The sequence below is a fragment of the Notothenia rossii genome (genome assembly GCF_949606895.1).
Source record: "Notothenia rossii genome assembly, chromosome: 11".
Taxonomy (NCBI): domain Eukaryota; kingdom Metazoa; phylum Chordata; class Actinopteri; order Perciformes; family Nototheniidae; genus Notothenia; species Notothenia rossii.
Genome location: NC_136910.1, coordinates 22,413,518 through 22,435,149, shown reverse-complemented (window position 1 = coordinate 22,435,149; position 21,632 = coordinate 22,413,518). Strand labels below are relative to the sequence as shown.

General features: G+C 40.8%; 1 protein-coding gene across 2 annotated transcripts in view; it reads left to right on the top strand.

Moving 5' to 3' along the window:
- The window catches only part of abcc3 (ATP-binding cassette, sub-family C (CFTR/MRP), member 3), a 74,901-nt gene extending 55,178 nt beyond the window's left edge, over positions 1-19,723 (top strand). The window contains exons 18-31 of one of the 2 annotated variants that reach the window (XM_079658200.1): positions 670-837; positions 1,204-1,387; positions 1,474-1,582; positions 1,743-1,899; positions 7,663-7,870; positions 9,710-10,023; positions 11,743-11,942; positions 13,214-13,340; positions 14,361-14,462; positions 15,204-15,350; positions 15,626-15,784; positions 17,467-17,633; positions 17,747-17,941; positions 18,880-19,723. In XM_079658200.1, the coding sequence (XP_079514326.1) occupies positions 670-837; positions 1,204-1,387; positions 1,474-1,582; positions 1,743-1,899; positions 7,663-7,870; positions 9,710-10,023; positions 11,743-11,942; positions 13,214-13,340; positions 14,361-14,462; positions 15,204-15,350; positions 15,626-15,784; positions 17,467-17,633; positions 17,747-17,941; positions 18,880-18,991 (2,349 nt within the window). In that variant the 3' untranslated portion in view covers positions 18,992-19,723. Of the gene's footprint in view, positions 1-669; positions 838-1,203; positions 1,388-1,473; positions 1,583-1,742; positions 1,900-7,662; positions 7,871-8,304; positions 8,616-9,709; positions 10,024-11,742; positions 11,943-13,213; positions 13,341-14,360; positions 14,463-15,203; positions 15,351-15,625; positions 15,785-17,466; positions 17,634-17,746; positions 17,942-18,879 lie in introns of both variants that reach the window. The other variant, XM_079658201.1, reaches the window with a different exon arrangement.
- The last annotated feature ends 1,909 nt before the right edge of the window (positions 19,724-21,632 follow it).

Below are 21,632 nucleotides of genomic sequence, written 5' to 3'. Positions count from 1 at the left end.
ATTTATAGAACATTTTATTTTGTTAAACCTGGTGGAAATAGTTTTTTGTGACAGTTTTTTATGATTATGGAGTGATATAGAGAGATATCAAACATTTCCTCATTGGCCTAATCCAATGTTTTCTATTCCATATGCAAATAAGCACACATTTTAGTTTGCATATTTAAACATATTCATTGAAAAAGAAAAACGTAATTATTTTTAAGTTAATGTATTTCAAATGTTTCACCTCATTTATAGAACATGTTATTCTTAACAGCCTGTCAAAAATTGAGTTTTCTATTAAAGTATTTCTGTTTATGGTGCATGTAGAGCAGGGGTGTCCACACCACGGCCCGGTGGCCAAATTTTCTATTAACCCGCAGCAAATTCAAAAAGTATAATGGAATATGGCCCAAACATGAAACTTGTGCTTTTCTTATATTGTACAAATATATTACACAGTATTCATTTGTTAATGAGCCCCATTTTCAAATACATTTGGTAAATTAAAGCTTCCAACACTTTTTGTAACAAAATATATGGAACCCTCTGGAAAGCTGGTATGCAGGCTTTTTTTTTTTTTTCAAGACAGTGCTCCACTTGCATTTTTAAACATAATAATTGAGTAACTCCTGTAAAAATAAGAACAAGCGTTTCCTTAATGAGTGACGTGTCTGTGTCCTGCAGGGCATCAATCTGTCGGGGGGGCAGCGGCAGAGGGTGAGTCTGGCCCGGGCTGTGTACAGCGACACTGACATCTACCTGCTGGACGACCCGCTGTCCGCTGTGGACGCACACGTAGCCAAACACATCTTTGACAACCTCATCGGCCCAGAGGGGTGTCTGAAGGGCAAGGTGGGAGAGCCTTATCCGGGTTTTTATCTTTCCATTAGTTTTTGATTTAAAAAGTCCAGGATCGCCATTTTAAACTGTGCAATGCCTACATGACTGAGGCTGATGCTACTCAACTGTGCAATACTAAAACACTTATTAAAGGTTACATTTGGAGCAGTAATCATTAATATATTCATTACAACACTGAATAGATTTGTATCAGTTTATTTTTATTTTATTACATTTGTAAATTTATTCTATTTTATAAATTGTTATTTTTGAATGTTTTTCTCTTGTAAAAAGAAAAAATGTGCCAATGCTTGTCTGTAGTTTTGTAATATATGTGTTTTATTAAATGACAATGTTTTTTTTTCTTGTTAACTCCAGACACGTATTCTGGTGACCCACGGCATCAGCTTCCTGCCTCAGGTGGATAACATCATTGTGATTGTGGAGGGCCGGGTGTCAGAGATGGGCTCCTACCAGGAGCTGCTCAAACAGAACGGGGCCTTCGCAGAGTTCCTCAGGAACTACTCCATGGAGGACTTCGTGGAGGAGGAAGAGCCCGCTGGTAGACCATCACTTCCTTATATTATTTACCTCATTTTGCATATTTTCTGCTTGAGCTGTATAACATACTGCTTCATTGCTTCACAGAGGAGATAATTCAGGATGAAGAACTGTTCCCTGACGACGCCCTTAGCAACCACGCAGACATGGTGGACAATGAGCCGGTGGTCAATGAAACCAAGCGGAATTTTATAAGGTAGAGAAATACTATTGTTTCCTTCCTTTGCCTTTTCTCTCATAAAAACTTTAATGAATCATTTTAGACATATTATGGAATGCTTTTCTAGTGGAGTTTTTGAATGTGGCTTTTTCTAATGAAATTCCATACCTTGAAATAATATGTTCTCCCTTTACAGACAGATCAGCATCATATCAGCAGAAGGAGAAAACCCGAGGGGCCGCTCAGTGAGGAGACACAACTGCAGCCAGAAGAAACATGGGGAGCAACAAGAGAAGAAGAAACCAAACGAGCTGCAGAAACTCATCCATGCAGAGACCGCAGAAACAGGCAGAGTCAGTCTTTAATTGTTCATTTTTAACCTCAGATGTACAGTGAGCCTTTTGAGGCCTCTTGTTAGGGCCCGAGCACGGAGCGCTAGGACCCGACGGCGTCCTAGCACGAAGTGCGAGGAACCTATTGTTATTGGTGGTATTATTCTTTTTCTTATTAGGGCCCGAGCACGGAGTGCTAGGACCCCAACGGTGTCCTAGCACGAAGTGCGAGGAACCCATTGTTATTGCACGAATTCTTATTCTTTATTATTTTTAGTCGCCATCTTTCCTGCTTTTGAGGCCTTTAAAATGCTCAAAAAGTTGTATAATTTTGCACGGACGCCAGGACCGGTAAAAGTTACAACATTCTGGAGTCAATGGGTTAAAATATTCCAACGTGCTCGCTAGCGCCACCTATCAAAATCCCATTTGGAATACATTTACAAAGTCACACCGTAACTCCGAATGACTTGAACTTTTGCACACATATCCGGGAGCACCTGCTCTACAAATAATCCTATTGGAACCCTAAGCTCCGCCTCCATTTTTTTTTTTTATTAACAAAAACATTCAAATATTCACTTAAATTTCAATTTTCATTTTTTCAACACCAGATTTCTTACACAGAATCGGTGGAGGGTCAGACACATTACCATAGAACATAAGCATGTTTAGAAGATAAATATTGCCGCCATGAATCAAAACGTGCTCATAACTCATCAACAATGTATCCAAACATCACAGATTTTGGTGCCTAGGTTCAGTCTGTCTTGGGGAATAGGCACACCAAAGCATTTTCAGTTTGGAATATAGGGGGCGCCAAAAACACCACTAATTTATAACTCAAGAACGGATTGACGAATTAAAAAAAAAAAGTTTTACACATACTCTGGGGGTGACTACAAACTGAGATTTAAAGTGTCGCAACAAATGCAGAATGTGGGCGTGGCCTCTACATTTTTTTTAAATTGTGATAGCATAAAATGAGATTCGGATGCGAAACTTGGGTCACACATCAAAGCCCACGACTTTTTTGAGAATGTAAAAAAAAAACTGAATTTTTCAAAAAAACTGTCCACTAGCGCCCCCTATTATGTGGTAGTCACGTATAGTTTCTCAAAACTGCACGAATTTTGGCACAAACATTCCTCATGGAATTGGAGACATATTAGTAGTTTGCTTCCATGAGCCCCGCCCCCGAGAAAGTCGGCCATTTTTGAAAATGTGCGTTTTTCAGCCATTTTAAGCACATTCTTGCGAACTCCTCCTAGGGGTATGATCGGAAAAATTCCAATCCAGGACAAATTCAACCCCTATCCAATATGATGCTAAATTGCGAAGAAAATAGTTGCTAGCTCAAATGGGGAGCTCGTAAGCTAACGGAGAATGTACAATTTTTCACGATTTACATGTCACAAATTTCTCCAAACTAACTACTACATTTCCATTTTTGGAAACCTTTACAAAGTGGCACCGTAACTTCGATTGACCTGACATGTTGGATACTTATTCGGGTGGACCTACTCTACATATTATCTCCTTGAACCCCAAAGCTCCGCCTACTTCATTTTTTTTTAAATTAGCATAATGTTAAAAACAGTGAAATATTACCTTAAATTTCAATTTCTTGTTTTTCAACGCCAAACTTAGTATACAGCATTGGTTGAGGGTCAGACACACCACCGTAGAAAATGAGCATGTTCAGTCGATAAATATGCCCGTCATTAATCTAAACCTGTTTGCAAAAAGGCGGGGCTTAGAAAGAAATGCTCATAACTGTTTAGGTTTAGGGTTACCCCTAACCCACACACACACACACACACACACCGGCTCTGCTGGCGGCAAATTTTATTACAACAGACACCTATACACTCCACAACAGACACCTACTGAATGTAAAACACACACATACAGCTCCTAAAGCATATCATGTATATAAGGCTACAGCCCTTGTTTATTTTATTATGTGAAGCACTATATGGTTTCATGAAAAATATCTACTGTTTACTTGTAGATATCTACTAAAGCATACAAATAAAGTGTGTAATGTAGGCCTGTTACATATATTATTGCTGTTCTCACTGTAAACATCGCTTCTGAATGAAAGCAGTTGTATTGAAAAAATAATAGCCTAACATCCAGGGGAGATGTGATTAGTGAGTAAATAAACGGTAAAGGGCAGAAAGTCTGATACACATTTGATCATCTTGAATAACTTATAATCACAACGGGAACAGTTTGCAGAGCTGTGCTTCGTTGACATAAGTCCAGCCATGCGTCACACCTCTTTTAAACATCACTGTTGGCTGAAATCGTCTCCGAAGAATACTTCAGTGTACCCTCAGTTATAGCTCCTCCAGAGACACTCCTCTCTCCTCTACATCTTTGTAACCTCGGTTATAGCTCCTCCAGAGAGACTCCTCTCTCCTCTAAATCAGTGTATCCTCGGTTACGGCACCTCCAGACAGCCTCCTCGAAAATCAATCCTCGACGAGCCTTTAGAGAAATTTATTTTCCTTCGAGACGTTGTGCCGACATCCGTTTCCGGGTCGCCCCGCCCCGCCCTCCAGAAAGTCGGCCATTTTGAAAAATGGGCGTTTTTCATCTATTTTAAGCACATTCTTGCGAACTTCTCCTAGGGGAATGATCGGAAAAATTCCAATCCAGGACACGTTCAGCCCCTATCCAATATGATGCTAAATTGAGAAGAACATTTTTGATAACTCAATCGTGGAGGTCATAAGCTAACAGCAAATACACCATTTTTGACGATTTACATGGCGCAAATTGCTCCAAACTGCTCGCATATACTTTTTCCGATATTCACGAAACGCTGTATACACATTACTATTATGATTGCACACATATTTCAAATTGCCTTCCATAAGCCCTGCCCCCCAGGAAGTCGGCCATTTGGAAAAATGTGCGTTTTTCAGCCATTTTAAGCACATTCTTGCAAACTCCTCCTCGGGGAATGATCGGAAAAATTCCAATCAAGGATAAGTTCAGCCCTTATCCAATATGATACTTAATTGTGGAGCACATTTTTGAAAAATCACTCGTGGAGGTCGTAAGCTAACAGCGAATACACCATCTTTGACGATTTACATGTCGCAAATTGCTCCAAACTGCTCGCATTTAGTTTTTCCAATATTCACGAAACGCTGTATACACATTGCTATTATGATTGCACACATATTTCAAATTGCTTTTCATTAGCCCCGCCCCCCAGAAAGCTGGCCATTTTGAAAAATGGGCATTTTTCATGCATTTTAAGCACATTTGTGCTAATTCGTCATAGGGAAATGATCGGAAAAATTCCAGTGCAGGACAGGTTCAGCCCCTGGCCAATGTCATGAAGAATTGCGGATTACATTTTTGATAAATCAATCGTGGGCGTCGTAAGCTAACAGCAAATACATCATTTTTGACGGTTTACATGTCGCAAATTACTCCAAACTACTCGCATATAGTTTTTCCGATATTCAGGAAACGCTGTATACACATTGCTATTATGATTGTACACATATTTCTAATTGCTTTTCATTAGCCCCGTCCCCAAGAAAGTCGGCCATTTTCAAAAATGTGCATTTTTCATGCATTTTAAGCACATTTTTGCAAACTCCTCCTAGGGAAATGATCGGAAAAATTCCGATCCAGCACAAATTCAGCCCATATCCAATGTGATGCTAAATTGTGAAGAAAATAGTTGCTAGCTGAAACGAGGAGCTCGTAAGCTAACGGAGAATATACCTTTTTGGACCATTTATATGTTGGATAACCTACTGAGTCCTGTCTGTCTGCCTGGCACATCAACGCTCACACACACACAGACATACACAAACACACACACACACACACACACACACACACACACACACACACACACACACACACACACACACACACGTTGTACAACAAACACAAACAGCTCCTACAGCATATAATAAATATTACGCTACAGCCCTTGTATTTATTATGTGAAGCACTATATGGTTTCATGACAAATATCTACTGTTTATTTGTAGATATCTCCTAAAGTCTACAAATAAAGTTTGAAATGTAGGCCTGTTACATATATTATTGAGCGATATATATTATACACACTGTTCTGCTTTCTGCACTGACCTCAGCAGCTGTTCTCACTGTAAACATCGCGTCACAATGAAACAGTTGTATTAAAAAAATAAATAGCCTAACATCCAGGGGAGATGTGATTAGTGAGTAAACAAACGGTAAAGGGCAGAAAGTCTGATGCACATTTGATCATCTTGAATAACTTATAATCACAACGGGAACAGTTTGCAGAGCTGTGCTTCGTTGACATAAGTCCAGCCATGCGTCACGCCTCTTTTAAACATCCCTGTTGGCTGAAATCGACTATGGAGAATACTTCAGTGTACCCTTGGTTATAGCTCGTCCAGAGACACTCCTCTCTCCTCTACTTCAGTGTACCCTCGGTTATAGCTCCTCCAGAGAGATTCCTCTCTCCTCTACTTCAGTGTATCCTCGGTTACGGCTCCTCCAGACAGCCTCCTCGATGATCGATCCTTGACGACCCTTGACAGAAATTTGTTCTCCTTCGAGACGGCGCACCGACATCCGTTTCCGGGTCGCTGCCGGAGGACCTGGGAGTCTGGGACGCGAAATTTAGAGAAATTACAAACGGCTAATTTCCCAGGACTCGTGCGCGTCTGCTTGACGCCGGGACGACCGGCTGCCCTCCCCGACAGGCGCACGAATGCGAGGGCCCGCTCATCACTGCGCGCACAAGTGTGACCGCAGTTTTAATTTTGTTTTTGTTTTACTTTAAAATTAGATAATGTTTTCTTTCATCATATCCTGAGATCCTTTTCAGCCCTATCCTATTGCAAAGTTTAGTTTCTTTCCCAGGGCCATATGTTCACTTAACACTGCTAATATTTAAGTTATCATGTCTTCCGCGCAATAATCATGTCTTCCGTGCAATATGAGGGGAATCGTGCAATTACATTTTTTTATTTATTTATGTACATATTCCCTATCGTGTCTATTTAAGTCCCATTTCTTGTTTTTATATTGTCTTGTTGTTTTTATATTGTCTTGTTGTTGCGCGTTGGCACCTTGAGTTCATATTGTAATTTCGTTGTACTTGTACAATGACAAATTAAAGATCTTATCTTATCTTATCACACTATGAGTATTATAAATTATTATATGTATTAATAGAAATCACAAAATACAACAAAGGTTCTGAGTGTTGCATCGGATCCACGACAAGGTCACTCAAGAGAGTACATTAAAGACTTAAATCTCACTAAATTGTCCCTACCAGCTCTTCAAGACAACACTACAAATTTGAAATGCACACACTGCACAAGTGTTCACAGTGCACAACATGCAGTGTATTAAACGAAGTGTCCAAATTGAGACACAGCAAAAGTTTTTTTTTAACTTTTTGCTACTGAAGAGATTGATGTTCACTTGCCGCCCTTACTGGCCGTTTGAGTCATCCATAAATGACAGTGAATAACAAAGGTTTTCAAAATTGATGAATCACCACAACCACAAACGTTGTTTGAGCATACTTTCATAAATGTTCACCAAAAAAAAGCAAGCAAGTTTAGCTGCAGAGACACACATGCAACAGAAAAATATGAATCCTATATTATATATATCAATATATGATTGTAATGGTTATACCTCTGCATGTGTGACCATTAAAGAGGGTTTCATCCCTCCCAATTCAATTATGTCATGAAGGCTGTGTGCGCTGACCTCGCCTGACCTCTGTCCCTCTGACAGGTGAAATCAAAGGTGTTCCTGGAGTACGCCAAGGCAGTGGGCATCCTACTGTCGGTGTTCATCTGCTTCCTGTACGGCTGCCAGAGTGCGGCGGCCATCGGAGCCAACATCTGGCTCAGCCAGTGGACCAACGACGCCTTAAGAAATCAGACTCAGGAGAATATTCACTTGAGGGTGGGGGTGTATGCAGCTCTGGGCATTGCACAAGGTAAGAATCACTCAAAATGAGCATTGAGTCAGTTAAAGTCCAGCTCTTGTTTATGCATTTTACTGTTGTATAATACAATTTTTTCTAATTTTGTACAGTGGTTCAAATTGTGTTTTCAGATTGTATGTGCTGCCACACCATGGTGCTAAAATATTGTTTTACCTGATGGTGCTAAAGGTGCTCCACCCACACAGTGTCTTGTTGCACACTTTGTTGAATAAACTGTGTACTTGCTTTACAGCTAGTTTTTCTACATTAAACCAACTGGAGAGATGTTTCTGCAAGAGAACATTTGAGTGGTGTAATGATTTAACGTTGTTCCTTTTACAGCAAACTGTTGATGGACTGACTGTGTCTGCTAGTAACACACTAACACCTTCCTCTCCAACATATCTTTCCTCCACTCCTACTCTTCTGATCCACCCCCATCACAGGTCTCCTGGTCATGCTCTCTTCCTTCACACTAGCCATGGGGAACATCGGCGCAGCAAGGAAGCTGCACTTTAACCTGCTCACCAACAAATTTCACACGCCCCAGTCTTTCTATGACACCACGCCTTTAGGACGCATCATCAACCGCTTCTCCAAGGACATCTACGTCATAGACGAGGCTCTCCCATCCACCGTGCTCATGTTCCTGGGCACCTTCTTCGTTTCTCTCTCCACCCTGATAGTTATCATTTCCAGCACACCCATCTTTGCTGTCGTCATAGCCCCCCTGGCTTTCATATATGTCTTTGTCCAGGTACTTTGGGAAAATGTTGCTCATGTGCCGGATGATCGATCCTCTTTCTTCCTCTTTTCTTTGCTATTGTCCTTTTCCTGGGATGGCATGCTGCATGCATGTTGGAGCAGCAGCTTAATTAACTTTCAGTTTCAGCTTCTCTATAGCCTGTGATGTTGTCCGTGATGAGCCTGCTTCCACACTCCTTCCACACACTCAAACAGACATGCACACACAGGTTGAGCCATACTGCCCAACCCCAATATGCACACAATGTACTTAAGTACTTTTTTGTTTTAGGAACCAAAAATATTATTACTCAGGCTTCCCTTATCTATAATCTCCCTCTAGTGGTGGACCATTGTAAATACAACTGGATCAACTTGGGGCTTTTCTTTGAATGCCAGTGGTCTGTATTTGTTTTAGGGTTTTAGCAGGTGTCATGTGTAGCAAACTTGTGGACGAATTATTTCCATTCGTGGAATATTGGAGCATTTCTGAAGTTGTTTGAAATACCAAAAGGGTAGTTGGTTAGTTAAATTAACGGTAGTCTGTGAATGTATAGGAGTATCTCTGGATAAATATGGAGGATTCCGTACATTTTACCCATTATAACTGTATCTTAATATTTATATCTAAATATAAAATGAATTAGGTTTGAGGTTAAGGTTTTATTCTAAGCCAACCGTAAAATAAAACAGCAGAGATGGAGAATAATAAACATTACTTTAAAACAGTGATTGATCGAAAGATCTGTTTTTTGTGTAACATTTAGGTCAAAGATAAAATTCACACTTCTTGAGATACATGTTTGTGGCCATATGAAGTCACAACTGATTAGGTATATAGTAATTGAATGAGATAGAAGTTCATTTACTGATACCAAAGTTTGTTGTACCACTTGATTTGTACTTTGTATTTGAAGCCCCCATCCCCCCCTCCGCCTCCGTCTACTTTTAGGGAACAGCGCTGGCACACAATCATTTTTTAAAGAAGTGTTTTTTGTTTAGCTGGATTACACATTGTCATTAGACATCAGGAACAGGTCCTAATCTATTTAACTCAGGTGTTGTTGTATTGTCAAATTTGACCCCCTCCCCTCCCCCCTCTCTCAGGTGTGTTCGTGTTGGTTAACTGCCTGTTGGGTCGGGGCTTCTGTATGCTGCGGGCAGCCAAGCTCATACACTGCGACCTGCTTCAGGGGGTCCTGCGCGCTCCGCAGGGCTTCTTCGAGAGCACCCCCACTGGGCGGTTACTAAACCGCTTCAGCAAAGACGTGGATGCTATAGACACCCACATCCCTGACAATATTGACATATGGATGCGCACTTTCTGGTACACTTCGACTGTGCTGCTCATATGCTCTGCCCTCACCCCAATGTTCCTCCTAGTCATAGCCCCGTTAACGGTGTTCTATTGGTGGGTTCAGGTAAATAGGACGTCCGCTAACTCATTAATACAACATGCATGTCTGAGAGTGTGTGTGCATGGGGTTGAAGTGGTTGCAGTGCAGTAGGTCCAGTGTAGTTTGGTGTCTGTTAGTCCAGTAGTCACAGCAGGCTGGGGCCTTCAAGGCTCAGGGTGTAGTCATCAGCACCACCTGGTACAGATGATAACACCAATACCTTTTGGCATATTGCAACTCCAGTTATATTACACATTCATTCTCACAGGCAAAGCTGCTCTGGAGGCAGAAATAATCTCACTAGTTGTATCGTATGTGTACATTTAATGTCCATTTGGAACTAAGCTTGTCTACTGAACTTTTTTTGACCCTGCCCAGTTATTGAGGGTTTGTCAGATAGCTGTAGTAACTTCGGCCCACTGAGGTTAATGAGATTACTCCTGCCACAGGAGCAGCTGTGTCTGTCAGGTCTGGTGGTGGCTGTGTAGGCAGTGGGACTTGTGGTAGATGGATGGTCGTGTGCGTAGTGCTAATGACTGCTGTATTGGTTTAAATTTGTTTCCGTATTTTGAACAAATAATAAGGGCAATTTCAAGTCATCCATTACTCATTTTGCTATGGATCTTGTGGATCTTCTCTGTGGGTCAGTCATATGTATGCTACTACAGTACATCCACTTAAAGGAGCACTTATTTTACACATCGAGTTTAGTTTACTTTCCCGAAGGAGTACTAATCAGCCTGTGATAACAGCTGTATCAGTATTTCTGCGGTGCTGTGGAGAGACCTTTTTTTAGTTTTGAAGAGGCGGCTTAAGACCTTTGGAGCTTGACTCGTGCTATGAAACAAATACATATCTCAGTGTCTGCTGCTTCGGTCTTTAATCTTGTGAGCTAAAACATTGGAGTGTCCCTTCAACCCCTCTGGATACACATCATATAATGCTATCTGTTTTGCTAACCAGATTATCTTTAAATCAAGCCTACAGACTTTAAGTTAAGGAATAATCAATCACTCAATACAAAAATCAGTCATTCTGTAAATAATTTTAAAACAACAATCCAATCCACTTTATTTCAACAGTCACAAACTAACTGGAAAATGATACAGAAATTAGAAATGCATGGGGTGTTTTAGTACGCGTGTACATTTACACTAACTAAATGAACCTTCAAATAGCTTAAATCTGCTTCAGTATCACAATCTCTTAAATGTCTTTGTCTTTGTCATGACATTCATCCTGCATGGTTTATGTCTTTGCGGCATCATCTGTCTCTAAACTTAGTCTTTGTTTGAATGATTAATTTCAAATGTATTAAATTAACTAATCATACCAATAATAGCACAACAAATTGATCATTTAATATGTGTGATGAACAAAACACCTGCAGTTGAACACATTTGATTAACTGTGCAGAAATACACAGAGTTATTATGCACTAAGTGATTTCTCTTCCTATTCTAGCTATATGCTAACATGATTGGTCTGTTTACATGCAGTTTAAAGTGATTGCAGGTAATATGCATGTAGACTGAGTTGGCATCCTCTCATAAATGTGTAAATTGGACTATTAAACAATCACTGTGAGTGTTTTGTTTACACAGGCTTCTTAATTACTCTGCATGTTTGCGAGTGTGTGTGGACTTGTCTGTGTGCATCATATTTGTTTTTAACATCTGAGCATGTTTAACACCCTGTTCAGTTGTAATGTTGTGTTTGTTTCTCTCCCCCCCACCCCTGTAGAGATTTTACGTTGCCACGTCCCGACAGCTAAAGCGCCTGGAGTCAGTCAGCCGCTCGCCCATATACTCCCATTTCTCTGAGACGGTCACCGGCACTAGTGTAATCCGAGCCTATGGCAGACACTCTGCCTTTGTTCTCATGAGTGATATGAAAGTGGATGAGAACCAAAAGTGTTACTACCCGGGTATAGTTTCCAACAGGTAAGTGTCCCATTTAAGCTGTGTCTTAAGTTTTAATATATAGTACCTTTAAAAAAAGTTGTCAAAGTGCTTTAACAGACAAAGCAAAGAAAATCAGGATAAAGGCAATAAATAAGAGACAGTAAAATAAAAAAAGAATCATTTAAAGGTGGGGTAGGTCACCAGCTCGAGTGCGCTAGAATTTGAAAATACTCAACCGGAAAAAATCTGCCACTTCCTTATAGAGCCCCTCCTCCAACACACACGAACGCGCACATGACCAATGAGGGCAGGAGATAAGTTTGTGCACAGATGGAAAGCTGACAGGCAGGTAGGCCATCCAGTTACTTTAGCTGGGCCGGCTCAGATGATTGGTCGTGCTTTTTACAGTACTATGGCTTCCACAGATGACATTTTTTTATGGATTTTTTGTCAAAGCATTTAATATATTCATTGCTATCGGGATGTTAAGAGCATTCCATGGAATATAACAAAAAGTGTATCTCGAGCCGGTTTCTCAAACTTACCTACCCCACCTTTAAGGTCAAATTGACACATTAAAAAGATGACAACAATAAATAGTAAGAGAAGAACAAATGATTGTATAAAATAAAAGTACAGTATTGTTTTATCCTCCTTCACACAGCCACTAGTAAGATGAATATTATTTTGTCTATCTATGCTGATACTAACACCACTGTTAATTAACATTTAATAAACCTGTAAAACAGGAATAAACCATGAAGCAGAGTAACATGCTGTTTACAGCCACTATGCCATAAAAAATGTCCCTTTATGGGAGGCTCTGCTTCCCTCTGCTGTCTGTAGGTAGACGTGTTTCGACCAAAATATGACCCGGAGGACATAGTTATAACAATACATTAGTGTAGCTAATACGAAATAAATAAAATGAATCAATTAAAACTGAGAACATGATTTTTATTGCATTTTAATTGTTATATTTTGTTTTAATATGGGTATGACTATGAGCTGGATTGATGTAATCCACAATCAGTATTGAACAGAAGCAACCATTAGCTTATATATGCTACCAGATGAATACATGTGGTCATATGTATGCACTTAATTAAAACATAATCAAGCAATTAAGTTTAATAACCTCCTGAAAATCATAACTGGTTTTAATGATAGTCAAGATGTCAGTATTAATTAAGGTTTACATTGAATGTCATTCCAGATTTCTAGTTTTCATCAAAACATAAACATGATAATTGAACTTTCAACCAGATGCATGAAGTATTTTAATAATGTATGTATATTGTGTCCCACAGGTGGCTGGGAGTACGTATCGAGTTCATTGGGAACTGCATCGTTTTGTTCGCTGCTCTGTTTGCTGTGATTGGAAAGGAGAATCTGAACCCGGGCCTCGTGGGTCTGTCAGTGTCCTACGCTCTGCAGGTACAACTAACTGCTGCAACTAAATCCATCTGCAGGATTTCACCTTTTTTTTTAACAAGTAATGTAAATCAGCAGCTGAAGTTAGTTACAGTATGTGTATAAGTCCTAACAAAGGTAGCTAATGTTGCCCATCTATAAGTGGTAACTTATAAACAGGGGTGCACATAAGTGGTACGCAGGTACGCATGCGCGGCAACAATCTGAAATGCGTACCGTCACTTGTGTCACAAAGCGCATTTGCGTACCGATGTATATGTGAAGCTTTTCCAGAAGGCGGTTAGATCATCGGACGACGGAGTTGGTCTCCGTGTGCACAGACAGGGCTGCTGTTAACGTCGGCCTGTACAGCAGCACTGCGCTAAAACAGCTGATCACAACGTTCACACGCTCTGTGGTCACGAAGCTCTGCACTCTACTACTACCCCCCCCCCCCCCGTTGACATTCGCGATACAGAGGGCTTCATCATACTCCACTAGCACCCCCACCCGCTGACATTCGCGATACAGAGGGCTTCATGGGAACTTTGAGGGGAGCCGGAAGTTGGAGTACCAAACACTGACTCCAGGTACTCATCTGAGTACCTCACTGAGAAAGTTGTGTGCACCCCTGCTTCTACAACCATTTATCTACTATCGTTATCTTTAGCCATTCACCTATTCCTTTAGCCATTTTGACCATTTATCCACCGAATGTAGCTTTTTCACTATTAATGTACTTTTAGCTTACTGTTTAAGCTGACGTTAACTCCTGACTAATCAAACCATTTATCTAGCTTTTTTTTTGTTGTTATTTTAACATTCATCCACCATTTGTATCTTTTTATTCTATTCGTCTTTAATGGTTAGCTAGCTATTTTGACCATTTATCCACCACTATTTCTGCTAATGTTACCTGTCTTGAATTTGTACTTAACCAATTGAACCATGTATCTACTATTATTATTATTATTATTATTATTATTATTTTTAGTTAATACAATTTAGGTTATATTTAACTATTCAACATTCGTTCTGTTGTAGGTGACCATGTCTTTGAACTGGATGGTGCGGATGACTTCAGATCTGGAGAGCAACATCGTAGCAGTGGAGCGGGTCAAGGAATACTCTGAGACCAAGACAGAGGTGTGTGTGTGTGTGTGTGTGTGTGTGTGTGTGTGTGTGTGTGTGTGTGTGTGTGTGTGTGTGTGTGTGTGTGTGTGTGTGTGTGTGTGTGTGTGTGTGTGTGTGTGTGTGTGTGTGTGTGTGTGTGTGTGTGTGTGTGTGTGTGTGTGTGTGTGTGTGTGTGTGTGTGTGTGTGTGTGTGTGTGTGTGTGTGTGTGTGTGTGTGTGTGTGTGTGTGTGTGTGTGTGTGTGTGTGTGTGTGTGTGTGTCCACTTCTGTCACTTTCTAGTATTCCAGAGAAGTTGGCTTGTTCATGTGTTTGCTTGCAGCAGTAAAATAGTGTTGGCTTTGTGCGGCAGTTAAATAGGAGGAATGTAACCACATTCCAAAAAACTGTCCTGCTGCCAAGTCATGTTCTCAACAAAACCTATAAACTATAACCAGATCCAGAAATGTTAGATTACCTGGTGCCAACAAGAGCCCCTTTGTTATACAAGACAAACATGGCACGTTCACTGTACACAGTGTACTTTCTTCTTACTTTTCAGCAGCCATCACAGTGTGTGCTCCATGTATACAGTAACTGCTATAGTTGTTTGTGAAAGCTTTTGTTTGGAGCATCCAGCGTGTCTCAGAGGGGAAATAAATGTTTGGCAGCTCTGCCTCTGACTCACACACAGAAGTCATTTGAAGTTCTGCTAACAGGCTGATGAGTTGTTCAGAAAGTGTTCCTGGTCTGAAATGCTGCTCTTCTGTTCACAGGCCCCCTGGGAGATAGAGGACAAGAAGCCCCCAGCTGATTGGCCCATGAAGGGGAATGTAGAGTTCCACGACTACAGCGTCCGGTACCGAGAGGGACTGGACCTCGTCCTAAAGAACCTCACACTGAGCGTGAAAGGAGGAGAGAAGGTGGGGGGGGTTTAGTGTGGCCATCAGTAAGCAATAATGGGTCAACAAGGTCCACTAATGTGTGTGTGTGTGTGTGTGTGTGTGTGTGTGTGTGTGTGTGTGTGTGTGTGTGTGTGTGTGTGTGTGTGTGTGTGTGTGTGTGTGTGTGTGTGTGTGTGTGTGTGTGTGTGTGTGTGTGTGTGTGTGTGTGTGTGTGTGTGTGTGTGTGTGTGTGTGTGTGTGTGTGTGTGTGTGTGTGTGTGTGTGTGTGTGTGTGTGTGTGTGTGTGTCCACAGATTGGTATCGTGGGTCGTACAGGAGCTGGGAAGTCCTCCATGACGCTCTGCCTGTTCCGACTGCTGGAGTCTGCAGCAGGAGAGATCACCATCGACGACGTGAAGATCTCAGAGATAGGCCTGCACGACCTGAGGTCCAAGCTCACCATCATTCCACAGGTACACACGTGCACACACTCCTCACAATATGTCAGAGAAAATGTTTTTGCCATTGAGATATCAAATATTAAGCATAGTGAAAATAAAATGCACTTGGAAACTCTGATAGCTTAAGGGAAACGGAATTAATAAAACAGTTATGGGTGAACAAAAGGAATACATTTGCTTTATATGGCACTGACACTGGTTTGCATTAGGGGTCGACCGATTATTGGCCTGGCCGATTATCGAGGCCGATATTCCGCATTTTACAGATTATCGGCCTTTTTTTTTATTATCAAATTGCCAATAAAACTTTGGCTTTGATGCGGCCGTTTCTCTGGCTGCAGTTACCACTGTTCACGAGCAATGTCCCGCCCACAGCTATTACTGAAGTGTCAATCAACACTGAAGATTTTCCGGGCTGCAGCCAGCCAGAGAGGCGGAACCTTCTCAGATTACAGGCAGGTGCGAAAGATCGCAGACACAGACAGAGGCAAGCAGCAGCAGTGAGCGGTGTTTCGAAGGTAAATCAGTTGAAAGCCGAAGTTCAATAAACATCCCAATACCCTATGCTGAAGTTGCAAAAACACCACGATCTTATGATCCAATTCTATCAGTTTTCCAGTTACAAGGGCGGGTAGCGTCTCGCAGCGGAGAAACTGGGACGCGCTGTGACGACTGGGACGACTAGTGGAGCCTCGCACAACTCTGCTTTCTGCACCACAATCTGGTGCTGCTGAATTGTGACTACTAAATGAGTGAGACTCAAATATCAGAAGTTCAGAACAAGTTTTAGTAGTTTTTATTTTATTTTTACTTCATTTACTTTACTCAGGGTCACAGAGAGAAAACCAGTTTTAAGATGTTGAAAAGTTCATTAAACATAAAAAGGCCTTTCAAAGAAGTTGTGTTATTCTACATTTTGACACCAAGATTTTCAGATTTTCTGCAAATGTACATCGTTTCCAAATATCGGTTATCGGTCCCCTTGATTACTAATAATCGGTATCGGCCTTGAAAAAGCCATATCGGTCGATCCCTAGTTTGCATTGTCTCACAGAACCTTTACCTCTCAAAAATGTTAGCATTATATCACTAATCTTTTTCATTTAGGATCCCTATGAAAGCTTCAGGTGAGAAATATCAATACTGGCACTGGATTCGTTGAATTTATGGTTTATCAAACAAGACAAATATGTGCAAGCTAGTGCATCCCTCCTCCTCGCTAGGAGAGAACTTTGCTGAGAGAGGAGGCATTGGAATCAGACCTACAGTTAGCAACTAACGATTCAGCCAGGAACATAACGTTTACTGACCCGGCAAATAGTTGGAGCAGTCTGGGATCAGACCCACCGCGCTAGCTCTAGCTCTGGCTAAAGCGCTTGCTATCTATCTCCTCATTTTACTCCCATCAGAAAAGGAAAATGATTCCTTGACGTTTTTTTTAAACTGTTGGTCAGACAAAACTAGTCCTTTTTAAGACTTCATCTTGTGTTCTGGGAGTGAATATGAGCATTTCTCAATTTTTCCTAACAAAATATGTCAAATGTAGTCGGAAATTGTTTGTACTGTTGGTTCTCTACGGATTACTGACTAGAAGCGACTTAAACTACTACAATCCAAAATATATAATATCTCTCGTTGGGCCTTTTTCTGATTGTCTGTTATGTTTCAAGCCTGAAAATATTTGCCTGTTGCAGGAGCCTGTGCTGTTCTCTGGCACACTGAAGATGAACCTGGATCCCTTTGAGAAGTACAGTGATGAAGAGCTGTGGGCGGTTCTGGAACATTCTCACCTCCATAAGTTTGTGAGCAACCAGCCGGCCAAACTGGAGCTGGAGTGCTCCGAGGGAGGAGAGAACCTCAGGTTTGTACGGAGGGGAGATACAGCAGCTTTTAATGCATGGATGTTAGCAGACAAACTGATTGTTCTCTGTAGCGCTGTGTTTCACATGTTGTGTGCTCTTTATTTATGTTCAGTGTGGGCCAGAGGCAGCTGGTGTGTTTGGCTCGGGCTCTCCTGAGGAAGACGAGGATCCTCGTCCTGGATGAAGCTACAGCTGCTATCGACCTGGAGACAGATGACCTCATCCAGTCCACCATCAGGACTCAGTTTGAGGACTGCACCGTCTTCACCATCGCTCACAGGCTCAACACAATCATGGATTACACAAGGTTCAACATATATAAATACTTTACAATTTAAACTTTAAAGTAAACCTTGAAATCTAATGCATCCATCAACAGCAATCAGTTTAACTTAGTAAACACAGAACAATGATACAAATCAGATTTCAAAGCTCCTTAGTGATCCTAAAGTATTCTGGGTTGTGAAGGGCACACAAACATTGAGTCTATCTCACCGAAGCTCACTGCGTGTATTCTTCAGGTCAAAGAGACACGCAGGGGGCACTTTTTAAAATGGCAACGCATTTTTCTGTATCTTAAAACCTGCATATTTGACACACTGCAACATTTATTGGCATGTTACAGCTAACCGTAGATCAGTGGAATAATGTGAAAACATTGGCAGTAATGACACATGTAAATAATATGATAAACCAAGCAAACTTAAAATATTTATATTCTGTGTTGGTTCGCTTTTAGAAAATATAGAGAAGCGAATGCTTACTGTCATTAAGAATCCTTTATTATTTTACTTCATCCTGTCTTATCTCAGTGTGAGGAAATCTCATCCAGTAGAAACCAACAGTACAAAACAACTTCCTCACCTGGCAAACAAACAATGAATCACAACAAAAATGGAGACAGATGAGTTAGAGATGTTGGTAACATAACAACAAAATCACTAAACAATCACGAAAATGATGTTAATAGACAACCTTTCTCTGCATAATAACAAGCCATTAATTATGTAATGTGTATATGTACTGTATATATATTTGGGCGATCAAATAATGCTTAATTGGTCATTTCAAATGTTCATCCATTTGCCACATTGTGTATGCGTATGTGTATCTATCATTTGGATTGTATACTATGTGAACCTTGTACTGCCTGCTTTGCTAATATCGTGGTCATGCCAATAATCCAAACTGTGAAAAGTATCCATGTTTTGTAAATGACTCATGCTCTCCTCTTTCTCCTTGCAGAGTGCTGGTGTTGGACAAGGGACGGATAGCAGAGTTTGACACTCCGACAAACCTCCTATCACAGAAAGGAATCTTTTATGGCATGGCTAAAGACGCAGGCCTGACGCAGTAGAACTGCCTTTCGTCCCAATTTTTACAAACCAGGGTTGAGGATGAGCTCAGTTCAGTGTGACTTTGCATTTCAAACCTGGCAGTGGAGCTGAAGAGTACCTTTTATTGTGAATTTGGTATTTCTTTTCAGGGCACTCACTGCTGGTTTTGAATGAAGCCTCCTCTGCAGACTTGGATCAATTAGCCATTGCAAACAGTTGTAGTGTTTTCTAAACCCGTATCAGCAAAATGTACATATTCTGTGATTGTCTTAAGTTTCTTGCACTGAATGTGTTGTTTTTTGTGGCAAAGAAATGTCCATTTGGCATCTCATAAGGATAAACAAGCCATATGTGCAAGTACTAGTTGATCCAAGCCTGCTGTTTAGTGCCTTCTGCTAGTGGGATAAAGAAAGCCAGTGAATGTATACTTTTCTAATCGGCTGACTGCTGCAAAACAAACAGCAACAGAAAAAGGAGGAACTTTTTAATTATTTTTATTTTTTTTCTACAGATAAAAATATTGTGCCACTGTTACTTTCCTCAAAAGAAAAACAACACTCCTTTTGTGATAAACCCACTTGTTTTTGTACTGTACCATTATTTAAGCTACTTTTTAAAGAATTGTTTAATCTTAGGGAAGTTTGCTCAGTTTAATGTGATTCTTTTGTGAACCAAATCTATTGAAACTTGAACTCTGTACTACCAAAATATGAAAGATGATAAAGCCTTTATTAAAAAAAATGGAAGAACAATGTTTGTGTGCCGTCTTGGTATGATACTGAATCTCAGGGTCACCAAACATATTGCACATTAAAAGTGGAATGCACATAACCAAAGAGTAGTGGTGACTCCAAAAACTTGCAGAGACTGACAATTATAATACAATAAGGTATAGGAATGTGATTACATCAACAGAGAGTTGGCCATCTTTGGAGGATAACATCGACTGCAACCTATACACTGATCCATGGATGTACAAAGAGAAATGGATACAGTATACCTCAGTGGCGCATGAAACCAAAATGGTAGTGATGTGATGTTCACGAACAATCCGATTCTTTTGAACGGCTCTTTGGTACGAATGAAGGGAACCGAGTCCTACTTGGTGAGAGCCGCTCTTTTTATCGTTGGTTCACTGCCTGCCATAGATCCACTCGCCTTTCAAAGAACTTGCTTTCCTGAAAGCAAATTTGCCATAGATGATGGCATAACCAATGCATGCTGCTTGAGTAGCAGTTTGGCTGGCTGAGAGATGTAGCAAGTTATACATTTTTCTGTGAGTTAAAGTAGATTTCTGGCAATACAGTCAATCATTATCCTGGTGATTATTTCGCAGATAAACCTGTTAACCCCGCCCCCTTAAAAAAAAACGGCTCTTTTGAACGGCTCTTGGAAAGGAACGGAGCCATGAGATCCGGCTCCCTTCAAATTGCCGTAATTCCCATCACTACAAAATGGCCTGACTTTGGAGCAAAACTACCTGTTAAAGCTTGGGCCCTTGTGTTTGCTTAAGTCCCGCCTCAAGTCCTCATTTTCAAGAACGGATCTCTGGATTCTGCTTTTAGCTCATTTCAGTAGCGGTTCTAGACCAATTTGACTGGGGGGGGCAGGCTGGGGCCATTTATTTTCTGAGAGGGGCACAATAAATGCAGGGCGAAAAAGACAGAGACAGTATGAAGTAATTGTGCATAAGAAAACAATGCAATACAGTTATTGGTACACATATTTATTTCAGATACTTATAGTTACAGTTTTAAGCTCTAATGGGTCCGACTATTCCATCAGCCAAGAAATCGTTTAATCATACATTTTTCATTTTCAGGGGGGCCACAGGGGCGTCCAAAGTCAGTGTTAGGGGGGCACTGGCCCCGTTGCCCCCCCCCCCCCCCCCTAGAACCGCCCCTGGGTCATTTTGCAACTTTTAGACTCTAATGATTGAAATAAGGTCTATAAGAGTCTTCGTACTGGGTAGTTGATTTAGTTAAAGCGAAACAATTATCCATTTTTCCCCAATCAAAAAATCGATTTGAGCCCAAGTGACGTCACGGACTGACACTGAAGTTGTAGTACCACCGTTTGGCCAAATGTGCTTCAACGTGAACTGAACCTGTACGGCAAGCAAAGTTGCTTAACTTTTACCCTCATATTCCACGACCAACAAAATAAAATAAGAAAAAGAACATTGCTTTTTATCTTTTTTGTTTTCAACATGGAAGTTACGTAGAAGATGTAGCCAACATCAGCACTAGACTGCAAGTGTTGCAAGTGCAAAAAAACAGAGTCGACGACTTCAGTAACAACGAACGGTCTATTCTTTTAATTGTATTCATTTGGGTGGCGTGTGGTGTAGTGGGTTGTGCATTGGTGTTCGTATCAGGAGGTCACAGGTTCAAACCCTGCTGCAATCAGCATGTTGATTTGTCCCTGGATACTTCACCCCAAATTGCACCTGTGGGGATTGTCCACTGTATTGAGTATGTAAGTCGCTTTAGATAAAAGCATCTAACAAGTGACATGTAATTCATTAACTTTAATCTAGGAAAATAACTCCTTTGCCTCCTTGATGAGCTTCTCTTTGTAAGGGCATTTATCTATTGCACATACTTAATTCGTTTTGGATGCAAAATAGCTAAAAGATGATCAGTAAAAGCTAATGCAAAT